Genomic DNA, 16,529 nt, shown 5'->3' on the forward strand with positions numbered 1-16,529 from the left:
CCAAACAAGACAAGCTCTACTCTGTGCGTCACAGCACACAAAAGCAGGTTAGCACCTTGCAGCAAGATCTGATGAAAAACAGGCTCCAGCTTTACTTCAGCAGAAAGCAGCACTCAGCTGCAAAAAGAGGAATAATAAGAGTCATAATAACAAAATATAGCACCCTGTCTTAAGCACAGACACTGAGTTTCCTACCTTATCTTTGATCTTTCGCCATGGAAGCTGACCAACTGCAAACTCCACCAACATGTAAAAGAGGGACCACAGATCATCATGTCTACCCATCTCCTGGAGAAAAGAGAGACGAAGACTGAGGAGCAAAGTTCCATGCTGCTCAGTGGTCCAGGTGTGCTCTCCAGATGAGCTACCTCATTTTAAAAAGCAGGAAGAGAAGTCATACTTCCCATTACATGATCAAATAAGCCAGATTAAAAATTTAAGATGCAAAATCAAGCACTTATTAAATGGGGCAATGTCGATACAGTCACTTGAATAGCTTCATCTGTTTTCCTTGTGAATACAATAGGAAAGAGTTTTTTAATATTTAAAACAGAACACTAGTTTTCCATAGGACTTTCCCTCACTCAGTGTACAGCACATTTATTAATGGGATATGGTATGATCTAGATTAAGAAAAAAAGCACTTGTATGTAGAAAGTCTTTTTTATTACTGTTTCTAAGCAAAGTATCGTTCCAACTCTTTTCACAAGACAGCATTTACTCAAGGGCTTTATTAAAACTCTCATCACCACGCACCACAACAATTTACAGATTTGTAACTTCTCCACATACCATTCTCTTCCTGCTCTAGCAAATACAAAATTGAAACATGAACATGGGGATTAAGGCTGAAATTGTCAAAAACACAGGACTTCATTTTTTGGTGCTCAGCATATCTTAGAACAAGATTTCTCAGAATAGCATGTGTTATGCAGCAATTTTTGTGCCTAAATATACCTTCAGCTGATGCCAGCTACAGCTGGCACTATCCAGCTCTTCCAAAAATCACACTTTAGGTTTCTCAGTATCCCCCAGGAAACATAAAGAATTTATGATGGCATTCAACTTCCCTCCCTTTATCACACTTTCCACCTTCTGCAATAATTGACATCTTGCAGCCAGCAACTTCTTTCCCTAAAAAGACTTGAAATTTCCTGATATGTGCCAAGTCATGCTACAGACTCATCCTAAATAAGACTGAATTCAGACAATTGCTAAGGGATAGCAGTGTATATACTAGTCTGAGGCTTACCAAATCTCAGACCTCTTCTCAGCAAGAACTGAGCTGGTTTTGCTATAGTTTTCCTGGAAGTTCAGCTTCTAGCAGATTCCTCCCATTAAATATATTATTTTCAAACGTAGGGAATTTACAAAGAGGCTCTTTAAATAGAGAGCACTGGGTCTTACAAACATTTGTAAGTAGGAAAGGAATTCCCTAGCACATCCAAGGAATCTGAAGTACCATGTCCCCCAGGAGCCCGAAGCAAACTATTTGGAGAACGTTTTTGTTGTTGATGTTTATTTCTTAAATCCCACTTTATGGAGAATTTTATTTAACATTGCCTTCCATATAAACACTTCTCATGGCATACTAGAAAAATTAGAATCAACAAAGATTATGTACCACAAAGATTATACACCTTAGCTTGCACCAGCTCAGGCATTTGCAGGACCCTCTGCAAGCAGAAAACTAAAGTGGGACAGTTTACTATTTATTTATTTATTTAATGTGTATGTCTACGTATAAAACATACACACAGACATATGTTTGTGTATAGCAAGTATTCTTTCAGAAGATTGAGTTTATTTGGCTTGCAGAAGGGTCCAGTAAGTGCCAGGACCAGGAAAAAGGATGGGACTGTGGTGCTTGTGGCAAGGGAAGAGATGAACAAAACACTCTCTCTTCAGGTAACAGCACCCTGCTCAATTGATTACAGGTTTACAAATAGCTGAGCTACTGTCCCAGTCTATAGATGAGACTGTAAGCAAAAGCTCCAAGAATGCTTTTGCTATGTATAGAACAGTGCAATGATTAGAAACATGATATCAATGCTGAACATACACAATACCAATTTACGATTACAAATACCCTGTCTCAAAAAGCAACAGCACTTAGGATGCTAGAAACCTGGAGATAAGGCAGGAGGGATGCTAATTCTCATCTGGCAAGCACTTAGCAGCAGAACCAGAGGACTTATGTTTCACTGCCTATGTAGGAAGAATTATTGACACAGGACAAAAGTGTTTTGAGAAAAAATGGTGGACGAGACTGCTAGAAGTGTTTAGAATGAAACAGGCCAGACATTGGAAATAATGGCTCTTTTCAGGGAAAAATAAATTTGACTTTAACTAGGTTGCTTTTAACCTTAGACCATGTTGTTAAGAACAAAAATTCCAGGTGTTGAATGGATTTGGTGACCCAGCACTTTGCAACTCACAGCCAAGATATACTTGAAATTAGCACGCAGCCTGGCACTTAACACGGATTGCTGTTTTAGTGGGATTTTTTCCCCCTTAAGCATGTCTGACAATGCAATAATTACAATTAGCAAATTTACCACCTAGAGAGGATCCAGTAACTGAATCATAATTACGATTTTACAGTCAACACCCTTGACCTTCTAATGAAATTAGTAGGATTTATTAATTTCTGTAGGCTGTAAACCAGAACTTGCACTTCTTAGACCTCTCCACCTGAGAACAGTTATCCGGGGAGAAATAACCCTTTTGTTAACTCTTTATAACCCAGAAATACTCACTCGGTTTTTGTGTGCGTTCACTGAAGCATAACGGACTGTTCCTCGAAAACCAGCAACGTTGCGAGGCTGAAGGGAGACAACAGAAAAATCTCAGAGACAGAGCAGGTTATTTAACCCCATGTGCTAACTGCTGAGAAATTCTCATCTACACTTTTATTTCTTATGGACCCAAGGCAAAAAAAAACCTCTTTATGCCTTCATCTGCTCTAGCAGCCACCTGAATAGACAGCTTTTCCAATTCTGTATTTGTATAAAAAAATAATTTTACACAGAAAGCAAAGTGATTACAGAGATAGGTTAGAACAGTAATAGTCCAGACATAGAAATAAGAACATTTTCCAGGATCTTATTTTCTTTTTAAATACCAGGACAAGGAAAAAGCTAGTAAAGAAGTGCTAGTGCAAAAAAAGAGTCAGGAAAAACATCAGCAAACCTGAGGGCAGCCTGCGTGTGACAAAAACAGGGACCCCTTGCTCTAACACAGGGATGACAAACATATGTATTTGCTGACATTGTTTGTCACCATCCTCTAGAAGACTTATAAAAATGAAGATCCTCTGACTTTTGGGGCTCTTGCCTTTTTTTTTTTTTTCTCCCCAGTATATTCTAAACCGCGTAGCTTCAGTTTCTCTTGCTCAGATTGTCTCGATCTTCATGTACCCAGAAGTGAAGGCTTGATAAAGGCACCTTCAAGAAGAAGGCAGTCCTCCTTTGACTATTGCTCACAGCTGGAGGCTTCCTCTGTTCTGGGGGCTGAGCAACACCCCCAAATCTTTCCACTGCTGCCTCCACAAGGACACTAAGTCATGTACGCTTACTTACTCTGTTCTGAAAAATGTGCATTTAAAGAATGACATCCAACAAATCCTTCCAGCTTAGCTAGAAACACCAGAGCTAACTACAATGCTTTCAAAATTCACGTGGCAAAACAAGGTTCAGGCCCAGGCACCTTAATGTTAAGCATGGGCAAAGCACTAGACACTGATAATTAATATGCTACTTTGGCAGAATTTTGAGCATATTAATAAATAATCTACTTGGGTGAGTTGTTCCACTTAGGTCAGTTGATTTATGTTTGTTGTTTCAGCTGTGCCTATGTTTTCAGAGCTAAGCCTTAAATTTGGTACTTTTATTCTAGGGCACGCTTCTGTCAGTTTAAATGCACACAATTCAGTCATTTCCCTCTGGCTACGGGGAAGTTGCTCTGAGTTTCAGTACTTTTACAAAGACTACAACTTGAAATGCATTTTAAACAAGCAACTATGCTGCTAACACACATATGACTGGTATGTAGTGCAGCTCCCAAGTTACAGCGACTCCAAACAAAAAGTCACACTCCACATGGAGAACACACATGCATATGCCATGTACTTAATGCAGCATATAACATTGCAGTCCACTAGCTTGAGCTATTAGCTACTTATTTAGCAGCAGGCAATAGTCAAGATATTATTTCCATGACCACACACCTCTTTCCTCACTGAGCATACATTTCAGATGCTTACTGACAAATTACTGCAAAATATTTTTCAGTAATCCACCGAATTTGCTGATGTAAGTTTCTGAAAAGCAGAATACTGGCCACTGGAACACGTCTGCTGGAATCACCCATCACTGTAAATGTCCTCTGCGTGTTAAAAAGCAAGAGGACATTCCTCTTTGCCTTCGTGAGTGTGGAAACTCACGTGAGTGTGAGAGATAAAACAGCAGCAAATTATGAACAATTCTAGTGTATAATCTGTAGGGCTTTCAGAACAAATATTCTTCAGTCTCTGCAGTCCAGGGGAGTTTATCTTTTATGCTTTTTTCCTACTTCAGTGTCCTCAGATATCAAATATAAATTTGTATATATAGAACCAGGTACTACATTTTAGTTTGGTTGGCAATGTCTCTGAAAATACTTTTTAGATCAATACTTACTATTTGTGGCACAGTATCTATACAGTCTTTAATTAGATCTATTCTGAAACCAACTCCTGGGCAGTTTGCGGATGTATTCCCCTCCTCTTTCATTAACAAAACAAACGTCTACCCACCATTTAACTGTACATGTACATCTCTACAAGAGCCAATATGAACCAGTTCATCAAGCCATTCCCCACAGCTGAATCCAATGGGCTGTCTCTCCAGTCCTCTCTGATATACTGCCTCAGTGAAGGGACACTGCTCAAACTGAGCAAGACCATGCAATTATTTTGACTGGATATTTAGAACTTTGAACAACACAGGCAGACACTAACTGTGTTAATAGCTTTTTTCCTCCTAAAGGTTTTCCCTCCTTTTGGCTGTATTTGGCTGCCCTGCCAGTCACAAGGCAATTAGTCATGTCTTTTGACTGTCACTAATCAATGCAATCAAATGTTTCCATTACTGTAGAGAGCAGGAGAGACCTTATTTTTCATCCAAACAGTTCCTGCCTCAGCACTTGCTGTAGCTCATGCTGTATACTCAACTGTTACTGACTTCTCTTCTGAATTCATCAACATTAATTTGTCAGATGATTTCTTTACAAACTTCATTTCTTCCCATGTAAAAAATTTCATCCCACCACTGCATTATCCAGCAGTGGAGGATACCCTGGATAAAGCATCACAGCCATCCAGACCTGTCCACACCTGACACAGAACTGAAATTCTAACAGTTAGGAACTTCATATTACGGAATCATGCATAGAGCAATTGATTTGAACCCCCAAAATTGTAAGGTAAAAATCTAGAAAGCTGAAGTACAATTTTTTAAACCATACATTATTTTTATTTTTTTAATTTTTTTCCACATCAGTGTTACTATGAAAAATGTTACTCAGGATAAAGCTTGTCTCTTCCTGAATTCAGATTGTGTCTAGCACACAAGCAAAAGTAATTTATTACACAGAGCTGTCAGGGAGATGACAGATATGAAATATATTGCATTGTGTCAGAAGCAAGGTTTAAAATGAGTTTTAGCTTGGGAGAATGTGTTAGACTAGTACTGTAGAGCAAAAATTATATTCCTTTCATATATTGGCAACGCTCACTACATCACAAAGACAAAATTTGGTAACAAAATTATGTACAGAGTGGATGTATCGTCTGCAATTGCGTGCTGTCTTGCACCCATCAGCTTCTTCTCATTCTCCAGTTCAAACACGGATGATCATCTGTATTTTAAGGGCCAACAGTGTCTTCCTTATGATTCAGATGAAGTCTGTCTTTCCTATATATGCTCCCCTTTCTTCAGGAGCATTCCTGTTTCATCATGATTCCGGATCCCTGCTCCTTATACCATCTTCTTACCTAGACATCAAAACTTTTCCTCTTGCCTCACTGGTCTCTAGATTGCTACTTTGAAGGTCCTGTTCTTCATCTCCATTTCTAAAAGCTTACATTTGAGTGCCAAAACTTTCCTCCCGCCATTTCTTATGCCTGTGGTACTCTCAGAGAACACAACCACTGGTTCCTCCCCAGCCTTCTAGAAGCCTGCGCAAACATCTCATGAGATCCACCACCTTTGCCCCTGTCAGGCCTGTTGTCATCTGGGATCATTAACCCAGCTGTCATGGAAACAGGAAAGGAATTTCCAGCAGTAAGAAAATGAAGGGAGAGTTAGCACAGACTGAAGAGGAGGTGCTAAGGGGAGGGAGGAAATGTCACAGATCACAGCAAGCACTTTGAGATGCATCTTGGACTGAAATAACTTGTTGGAAAAGTTGGAGTAAGAAGGAAAAGTGAAAGGAAGCTGTAATTAATCAAAAAGCACGTATCTTTGTGACTGCTAGGAATTTCCTGCTCCCAGCAGTTAGGCTTACAAGGAAATACATCTACATTTCTTCTGTAGAGACAAATTCTGCATCTCTTACATGCATTTTGAGTCATTAAACAGCAGTACTCTGTAGAATCATTAACAGCAGCAGCACATTTTGTCCCAGTAGGGAGTTAGAAAATGAATAAATAGAGAAATCCAGAGTCAAAAACGTCAGATGACAGAACTCCCCTCCCCTCGCCTCTGAAACCACAAAAAGTGACAAAACCACAGTCTCTGGCACTGCCCAAATGTCTGCCAGCCCCTCAGGCAGAATCCCAAATACTCTAGGCCTCTACAGCACATTTAGGTAGCTGTCAGGATCCTGCTGAAAAACAAACATATCATGAGGGAAAAGAAAATCAGGTGTAATTTGGACTTCCATATATAACAAAAGTGCAAAACAAAATGAAAACCCAGAAGCATGATGATGGCTCACTCACAACTCATAGCAGAGATGGTTACGAGCAGCGGATGGGAAGCCAACGCATCAAACACAGCCTCAAAAGAAGAGCCCAAAAGAACTGTAAAACAGAGAGAAACCCAAAGGAAAACATGATAAAAAACAACAAAATGAGGAGAAAAATTAAACAGAAATAAATTAAAAAACAATTCAATATTGCATCCCTTCAGAAACCTGGGCGTCTTGTTGAGCTGTTGTCACCCCCCAGCATCCTTCCCAGCGCCGCTGCCTGGCGCTGTATGTGGTTTAATTTAGACACAAAACTTTGAGCGAGCCTGTGTGGTTTATGAGTGCTCTGTAAATGGTGAGAGGGGTCCCTCTAGAGACTAACTTCCCCCGATCACATACCACACACTCCTAATAGAAAGTATAAAAAACAAATTTGAGAGCACAGATGCATACAGGTTCTACTGTGATTTGCCTCCCTAGAATTACCTCCTCTGCTCCCCAGTCAAACAGACTGATATTAGTAACCAGCAAGGGGATTTGCTCTCTTCCATCTCCTGCACTTTTCACCCAGGGCAAGTTCTAACATCAGTGCTTTAGTATCTAAAAGCTAAGAGAGATGTTCCTTTCCCTGTTTGATTACTTATGGGTTCCCACATGAGATTTCTGTTTATTTCTGCAACCACCACCTTGCCTCCTCACCAGTCATCTTCTCACAGTCACTGGCTGGCCAACTTCACAGGTGTTAAAGCTGCCAAATGCAGGCAACTTCCCCTTCCCTGATGCTTGCTGCAGTGCCCTGTCCAGAATGCTAGACCTCCGCCACCTGTGGTGGGATGCAGAATGGTGGTTTGCAAGGGAGCAGACCGAATATCAGTGTTGCTTTTAAGCCATGTGAACAGACATTATCTTAAGGCGTGAATTACACAGCATGGAAATGGAATGATCACCCTGATCAGAGGCAAGAGCTAATATTATAACGGACCTTAAAACACAGTTCAGGAAAATGAAGAAAAACCTTGGCTGAGATATACATTTGCCAATAGAAATCAACTCATCAAAAGCAATCAACCCAACAGAGCTTCTTATTTGAATGTCACCATTCCTCTTATCAAAAAATGTGCAAGTTCTATGAATTCTGCAGGTTCTGCAACAAATTTAGTTTTGAGAAAGTCACTTAGTAGTCCTGGAGTATTCTTTCCAAAGCAAAAGACGTGAAGGAGATGAGTTAAAAGGCTATCTTTTCTTCTTCATTTTAGGAGAACTCAAAATTTCCAATGGATGTAAACACTGAAAACAGAGAAGTGATCATTTTGTCTTTCTGACTAACAGGCTAAACACATGATTTCTACACTAGAGCTTGGATTAAGTAGCACAGAATATCCCCATGGAAAGCATGGGAAGTGCTAAGTAAGAAAGATAAGGTTTCCACACACTATTTATTACACAGAGCAGGGAAGAGAGCGAAATGGAAATGTACTGGAGAGCTGTCAAGAATTAGACACATCTCACTTAGGATTTACAGCTCTTAATGCTTTCCTGGAGTCAGGTGGAGGAGACGGTCCTTTTCAAAGGAGGCAGAAGACAAAAGACTGCTGTGGCAATCACTCGGATACAGGAGAGCTAAGTCTAACCTCCCCCATCCCCAGACAGACATGAAAATCACACCTCCCTCCTTCCAGAGTGCACCCACACCTGTAAGCTACAGGACGCTTTGAGATGCAAGTCTGAGAACATCCATGTCAGAAGGGATCCATTTCACATGGAATAATTTAATATTTATTACTGAGAAAGAAAGTGTGTGACAGGCACTCTGTAACCTGGCAGCAAACGCACTTACCTGGCATAGGGGAGACTTGACCTGCAATCCAACTCAACATTCACTTGCCCAGGGAGCGAAGCCCCTGTTCCCTCACCACTGGGCAGAGCAATAGCTTTCTTTTCCTCCTTCTGTAGTTCAATGGGAAGAATAATCAGAGCTTCAAGTGGAACAGCACCAGTCAGAAAGGAAGGAATGACACATTCAGGTGTTTTGAAACCCCCTACAACATGGCAGTACTCAGAAATGGAAAATAGGATCTCAGTGCCCTCCAGGCGTGTATAGGATTTGAGCCTTGACTGCTCCCTTTCCCCTCACCCCTGTAGTACAAGAGCTCTGACTAGAAAGCTGCTACAAAAAATAAAACCATCAACAACCTGACAGAGGTGATCTGAGGTCACTGTCACTGCACCAGGGCTTCCAGGCACAGAAAGCAAAAAAACAGCAAGTTCTAATGGACAAGATACAAAAGTCCCTGCTCACCAACAGATTTTGAATCAGTACATTTAAACTGCATAGGCTTTCCATAGTTGCAATGTTTTAAAACAGAACACAAACTCCCTTCTTAAATCCAAAATTTGGTACTCCAACAACAAGAGTAACAATGAGGACCTGTATATAATTTTCTATATTGTCCTGTAGTTTTAATGTTCTATAACATTCTGTAACTAACTCACTCCCACAGAAATGGCACTTTCATAATACATTAATTGTGCAATGTTTTTAAGTCATAGGTCCGCTTTTTTCCTTCTTCCCATCTCTATGTGAATTAATGTGACTATGCTGTGCCATCAGCCTTTTCTGCAATTACCTTTTTCACAATATAAAGACAAAATTACGTCCTTTCCTAAGCTAATATAGCACTTTGAGTACTACAGCTTCACAGATCTGTTTATTCTACTGAAAAGCTGTTAATCCTATCAGTAACATTATACTCTTACATACGTTTCAAGTAAAAAGTACGTATAAAAACTACTGGACTTCTATGTTTCAATATTTGGGGTCGTAGGATGCAGGAGTTAACATCCTTTGTGTTATTTTATAGCTCACTTTCCAGCAGGGAGAAAAACTACTCTATAGCAAAATGTACCATACTCTCCTCTTCTAATACCTTGCTCACTGCAGTGAAGGCTATTTTTAACACTGTGCACAGACACTTGGAAAATAAATACATCAATTAGCTGACACATTTCTGCAGCCTTCGTCATGCTCGTCTACACAGGCTACGCATTGCCCTGCCCACAACCTCTCCTCTCTACCCACCGAATCACAGAGCCGCCCTCGCACATGCATGGTATTTTCAGCAAGGCACTGCAAACTACTGCAGTGCAGTCTGAGCCACGAGGAGACCGAGATCTAATCAATGGGCTGCAGCTGACTAAGCTAAAAAAAAAAATGCTTGCTGAGCATAACAGCTCAGTGTCAGATCCTGCAAGCAGAGAGAGGCTCCTGGAAAAACATAGCAAAGCCTCTCCTCTCCTCTGTTCTCTAATAAATAAGACCAAGTTGCTAAAACCTCCATCACTTTCAATTAATATCCGTGGAACCACGGAGAATGTGTTGCTGAAGGCAGGGTGTCACAGAGAGGGGAAAAGCATAACGCTGTCTGTATGGCACGTTAGCGACAAGCCCAGCAGACTTGAACAAAGACCAGTAATGATGAAGGAGTTATTGTCAAAAAAATGACCTACATTAGCACTGAAGACCTTCACAACTCCACACACCTCCAGCATACGAGCACAGGCTGCTCATCATATTATCTGTCATGTCTCTGTTCCTCTCCAAGTTCAGATTTTCTACTCAGCCCTGGTTCTCTGTATTGAACACACTCTGCTGTAAAAATGAAGGTGAGATGACGATTTTTCTTGTACGCTTGCTGCAAAAGATACTTCCAAAAATTTTAAAAGACAACCTTTCAACCCATTCTCTAGCTTTTTAGCTCTGTTGTCTAAAATATGTCTCAGCAATGAGTGCTTACAGTTCATTGCTGCATTGCAAAGGTCGGTTGTGCAACTGGGACATTACAGGGAATAAGAAGACTCTTCTCATTTCTGCCTCAGTCATGGCAGAAGGCTGTATTTAGAAGAAGAAATGGTTAGTTTCATAGAAAAGGTCCATGTATTCCATAATGTCAAATTTGTTATGGACGGTCTTGGGATTCACCCCAAAATGAACATTTTCATGGGAGAGGGGCAAAAAAAAAAAAAAAATCACAAAGGAAAAACTAGATCTGTTTCTCAGAAAAGAATCCTCTGCATCTGGAAGCAGTTATTAACTGGAGCTGAAGTAATAGTTACCCTCCATAACCCATGTCTTCTTAAACAGATCTCCAAGCCTTCCATGACTGAAAAACTGAGAAATGAACAGGTTAAACAAATGTCAGCTTCAAACTGTACCACCCCTCCTGGATGGGAACCCTCATGCTGGTAAGAAAGCAGATCTCATATCAGCATAATCTTATCAAAAACTACACTCCCCTGCCACCAAAGTTATGTAATAGCACAAATCCTGGGAAGATCCTGTGGGGAAAAGGGTACTGGAGGGGGCTGCGTAAGATTGAAAAAGAAAGGATAGCGGCCTTGGATGAAGCAGTGGCGTTGCTTTAAGTATTAAAGGAAGAAAAAAGTACTTCCTACGTCTCAGTAGCCTGGACAAAGTTCTGACTGACCCTAGATGACACTGCTCCCAAGCTACCTCCCCTCAGAGTCTCCACATTTCCAAATTTTCTTTTCCATACAGGTAAAAATGGGGTGCAAAGGTTCTGGAGGAACACCATCAGGATGGAAGGCAACATCAGTTCTTTCACGTATCTCTATTTTTTAAATGTTTCTAAACAGATTTTATATTTACTCATTTTCCTGCTGCTGAGCTAGCTTTCTCACAGTCGCTCACAAAGTGAAGCCCCTATAAATGCCTCAGAGTAAAGGGGCTAAGAAGTAAAGCACTCTAGAGCAAATTCTTTTGGTCACAGGTGGCAGAGATGGCCCAATACCTGCAACTGCTACTACCATCATCCTGTGACCTATACAAAGATATGCTCTTTGCAAGAACAAGGCCAGCAGATACTCAGACTACCTCAGATTAGTCCCAGGGTCTGAAGTTTTCTCAGGTTCAATATGAAAACTCTGAAAAGCCATCCCCATCTCATCAAGTGTCACCACAGTGACCTTCGTTTTGTCCTGTATTCCTTTCCTGATGACTTTTGCTATTTAAAGTATCATAGCTTCACGAAGACATAGATATTCCACAACATCAAGGTTTCACTTATCAGCTCTACTTGTCAGCTCAGAGGCCACTAACCAATATGGGAATTGGAACTGTTTCCCTCCAAACACACCACGAGCATCACCTTTCACACTTACCTACTCTGAATTTCATCTGCCATTTTATAACCTCCTCCCTGTATTTTATAACAACCTTTGGCATTTTTTACAGTGCAGTCCTTTTCTTTATCACAGCACACACCGTGTCATCGCTGCTATTTTAGACCAGTTTCTGCCCTGCACGCATACTCATCCAGTGCATACTATGTGTGGCAGCAAGTGATGCCTCAAGAACAAATGCATCCCTTTACTGGGATTTATTTAGGTTTATCACCTATTTCACTGACTATCTTGCTCCTATGTAACCAGAGAGAACAGAGGCTCTCTTACTCCCTTCTCAAGGCTTTATAGTATTTTACAGACTGTTATAACATTTATTTTATTCTTCTTCTTCCAGGTTCTAATTACAATCTTTCTGATTCCTCTCCAAGTGAGCTTGTCATTACTCTCTTCTGAATACTGTTTAGATCTGCAATACCCTCTTTAAAACTGGATGGGTGGTATCATATGCATTATTAACTCTGTTGTCTCATCTGGTTTTGTAAAAAGGCACTAAAGTTTTGTAGCATTCTTTACTCTGTTCCATATGGACCATAACAATTGCTTCACTGGCTCTATACATCTCATCTGCTATCCTGCCTCCAGCCCTAAAGAAGTTGCTTCTGGATATCTACAGATAGGGTACATGTAGTTGGGCAGATACAGTCCCCCTTGCATTCTCTCTCATTTTGGCACGTACAGTGCTAATTTGTAAGAAGTACCATGTAGTTTCACAGCCCACACAACAGAATGAATGCTTGAAATTCTCCTAAATGATGAAATCATTAGGGATATGGCTAGTTGGGATGCAACTAGGAAAAGCCTGTGCAGTTTTTCTAGGGGAAAGTAAGATCATAAACAGTGTTCTCTGAAGCACTCGTGCATATAGATGAGGATAACCTGGTCCATCCACCTGGTGCTTCTGCAGTGGCCTCATGTGTAAGACAAATGCTTAAATGCAGGTCCAGAGTTGTCAAATGCAGGAGTTCTGGTGAGGTGGGGAAGGAGGTGTGCAGACTGCACAGCATCCAGAAGGGTGAACAAGAGACCAAGAGTCTTCACAGAGCCTCTGAAAGTGAGGATCCCAAACCCTTGCAATGCAAGGAAAAAGTGACAGCATGCAGCTACGTTCAAAGGAAAAATGCATGGGGACTCCCAAGAAGATGGGAGCTGGCAGCAGCAGGAGGCTCCTGCACCACATGTAGGTCTGCTATTGCAGAAGAGAGTTACCTGGGAGCAGGTGAGGAGTGACAAGGCCTGTCAAGGAGACCTCATAGCCATCTGAGCCTGATGAAAATGTTCGCACCAGGAAGCAAATGTGTGGTGGTCACTGAAGACCCCTTCCTGCAGGAAAAGTGTGCCCCATCTGACTTGATGTCTCAGGTACTTTGTGGCTTGTTGAGAGCCTGGATTTGGCATGATAAGGACAGAGTGCCAAGGTTTGTGTGTCCTTCTGACTATTAACCCATGCTGCTCTCTCATGGGAGCACCAGAAATACTATCAGGGGTGACCTAGAGTATACAGACACCGACTACTGATCGGTCTGCATAAAGCTCTCCTTGGAGCAGGTGATGAGATGGTCACTGCTGATAGATAACTGATGAGCAATAACTAGCACAAGTAACATAATGGTGATTGTCTGCTACTGACTGATCAAGAAGAGAAAGTAGATGAAGCCTCATTTAGACAACTGAAGGGAGCCTTATGCTTGCAAGCACTGGTGCATGTAGGGGGCTTGGCTAACCCTGCTCTCTGCCTGGAGAGGCAATACATCTGGGTGAATCAATCCAGCAGTTTTCTGGTGAGCACTGAACAGAACTAGAAAATAAAGAAATTAAAGCGCAGAGTCACAAAAAAAAAAAAAAAAAAAAAAAAAAAAAAGGATAAGAATGAACAGGAGCACTGTTTCTTTTCTCCAGTATTAGTTCATTCAACCAAATTTGGAAGTCTAAGGTTCAGAAATTCCTCGGCTACATGAATTCCTACATTTTCACCTGATGGCAAAGTACCACAAACAAGCAGGCATCTTGTGATCTCTCCCATTGAAACTTCACAGCTTTGAACAAAATTAAGATTCATTTCCTAGGAAAGGGACCTCAGGAGTTTCACAGTCCCAGAAATCCTGCTGCCTGTGACCAAGTTATTTTTCAGTAAATATGTAAGTAATATTTTTTTGGTGCTGCATACTAAGGGTAATGGACCAGGAATATTTTGTGTGCTATCACTGTCAGCACTCCCTTGAGAAATTGGAAATCTCAGGTCAGACATGCCTTACTGGTTAAGAGCTGTGATCTGTTTTCAGTATTTGTCACCTTTCAAACAGGAGAGCATGGGTACTGGGGGCTTGGAGAAATGGTAAAGAAATCAGCATCTTCTCTGGAAAATTTGTCAAGCTGCCTCTCTTTCCCTTCATTTTTCTGTCCTCACATACAAGCATTTGAAACAAAAACCTCTGGAAAAAAATAGCTTTTTGCACTGGCAGTCTGCCCTGATTATCATAATAGCCAGCGTCCCTCCTGCTAACCAGGCTGTTGACTCTGATACAGATGCTGGAAATGCTGATGGCAGCCAAAGTAACAGACTCCAGACCAGCTGTAAGAAGCTCTCAGCACACATTGGACATCAAATGGCTACATGGCTGATACACATCTGCTCTACCTGTCCAAAGGAGTAAACATCAAACAGTGATTTCTACAACTCTCAGAGAAATATTGAGTAATGAGACTCCTGAAAACAACTAATTTTTTCTACTTGCTGACGCAGGAAAAAAACGTTGCTGATGCTTCCTTACATACTTTCTGGTTCCAACCATCTTTTGTCTCTATCCTGCCATGTGAGTTCCTGCAGACTACTGTACAGGATATCCTGCAAGAACTGGCAAGAGACAAGTGATCGGAGTGTGAGACCATTTCCACGAAAGCAAATATGTGTAATAGCTTTCCTCCAAAAAGTGGCATTTGTGCTAGCATTAGCATCCCATGTAAGGTATATCAGAGGGTCAGGGTTTCAACTAATCTCTCAAAAAATCAAAAGGAAACATTTTCAACAACAGCCTATGCTATCTGCCTGCTAAGGGGCTCCTTGTCTCTTGATATCAAAAAAACAAAAAAATATCCATACTGTTTGACATCAGTGAATTGACATAAAATAATAAATTAAAAAAAATTGTGTCAATAAACTCTCTAGTGTATTTTGTTCAGTGGAATTGCTGGCCTTTCCCTTTTTTAAAATCAAGGGTGTTTTCAATACAGAAAACTGGCCAAAAATAAGAATGTCAAAGATTTTTAAAACAAACAAATAAACAAAAAACACATCACAACATCCTAAAATCCAAGTCCACCATCTGTATTCCTGGCAAGTAATTCACAGTGTTTCAGAATAGCTAACAAGCAAGACTGAGGTTATGAATTTCGGTGGATGTAAAAATGGCAAGTATTTTTATGGTATTTTCCATAATGTAAGGTAATACATGAAACTCTAGGAAAGTGCACAGAACCTACCTGAGCAGAAAATGTCTATTAAAAAATTAGCATGACTGAAAGTTAAATTCAAAAAAAATGCATCCAGAAAAAGAGAGTGACCTCCTTCTCCTACATATATTTTATATTGTGCCTCAGAACCAAATGATGAAAAGATGCATACGGGATGATTGTATTACGTATCTGGGAATTTTACTCCTCACATATAAAAGAACTGAAAGAGAATGATGAAAGAAGAATCTACGTTATTGGCTTGAAATAATCTCCCTGGTGAAATGAAAGATTGAGCTCTTAATTAAAAAAAAAAAAAAAAAAAGACAGAAACAAAAGAAAAGTTTTAAAATATATGAAAATCTCTCGTGTCTTTATTCAGCATTTGGGATTTCTTCCAGGCACAGCTTCAGAGTGGCTCTGCAACAATGTGTTCTAGAGCAGAGTTTTCTACTTTTTCTGCCAGCGTGAAGCTGCTGCAAGGGTAAATGCTTCACCTCCTCAGTATTATTGCTCAGGGCTGATGGTTAACATCACTTTGGGCATCTGCAGCCTAACCCTCCCCACCTACTACAGACCAGTTACTCTAGAGAGCACTTTGAGTCTAAATCAGATTAAGGAGCACACAGAAGCACAACTAGGGAGAGTGCAGTGTGGGGGCAGGGAAGAGAAAATCTAATTCCATTTCCTTTCATACTCCCATTCACCCCATCTCCTTCCCAATCCCCTGTGCATTATCTGGGTAGCAATCTCACCGTGCTTCTCTAGGCAAATCTGAGTCCAGTTAGAACTCAATAGTGGTGCTGGGCAGCAGGAACACAAAGGAATCAAACAGCCTGCTGACTAAGGTATAATGATAAAAGGAACTGAAGTAAATGTTTATTTTTATTGTTTTATTTTTGCTTAAAAACAAGCACACATCACCTGAA

At 40.7% G+C, this 16,529-nt stretch overlaps 1 protein-coding gene across 4 annotated transcripts in view; it reads right to left on the bottom strand.

The window, feature by feature from the left end:
• TTBK1 (tau tubulin kinase 1) overlaps window positions 1-16,529 on the bottom strand; it is a 104,136-nt gene that overhangs the window by 48,609 nt on the left and 38,998 nt on the right. For 3 of the 4 annotated variants that reach the window (XM_032183978.1, XM_032183979.1, XM_032183977.1), the window contains 2 exons: window positions 2,760-2,825; window positions 196-288 (listed from right to left, as the gene is read on the bottom strand). In XM_032183978.1, the coding sequence (XP_032039869.1) occupies window positions 196-288; window positions 2,760-2,825 (159 nt within the window). Of the gene's footprint in view, window positions 1-195; window positions 289-2,759; window positions 2,826-6,982; window positions 7,058-16,529 lie in introns of those variants that run through there. The other variant, XM_032183980.1, reaches the window with a different exon arrangement.

The sequence above is a fragment of the Aythya fuligula genome, chromosome 3 (genome assembly GCF_009819795.1).
Source record: "Aythya fuligula isolate bAytFul2 chromosome 3, bAytFul2.pri, whole genome shotgun sequence".
In the NCBI taxonomy this organism is placed as follows: domain Eukaryota; kingdom Metazoa; phylum Chordata; class Aves; order Anseriformes; family Anatidae; genus Aythya; species Aythya fuligula.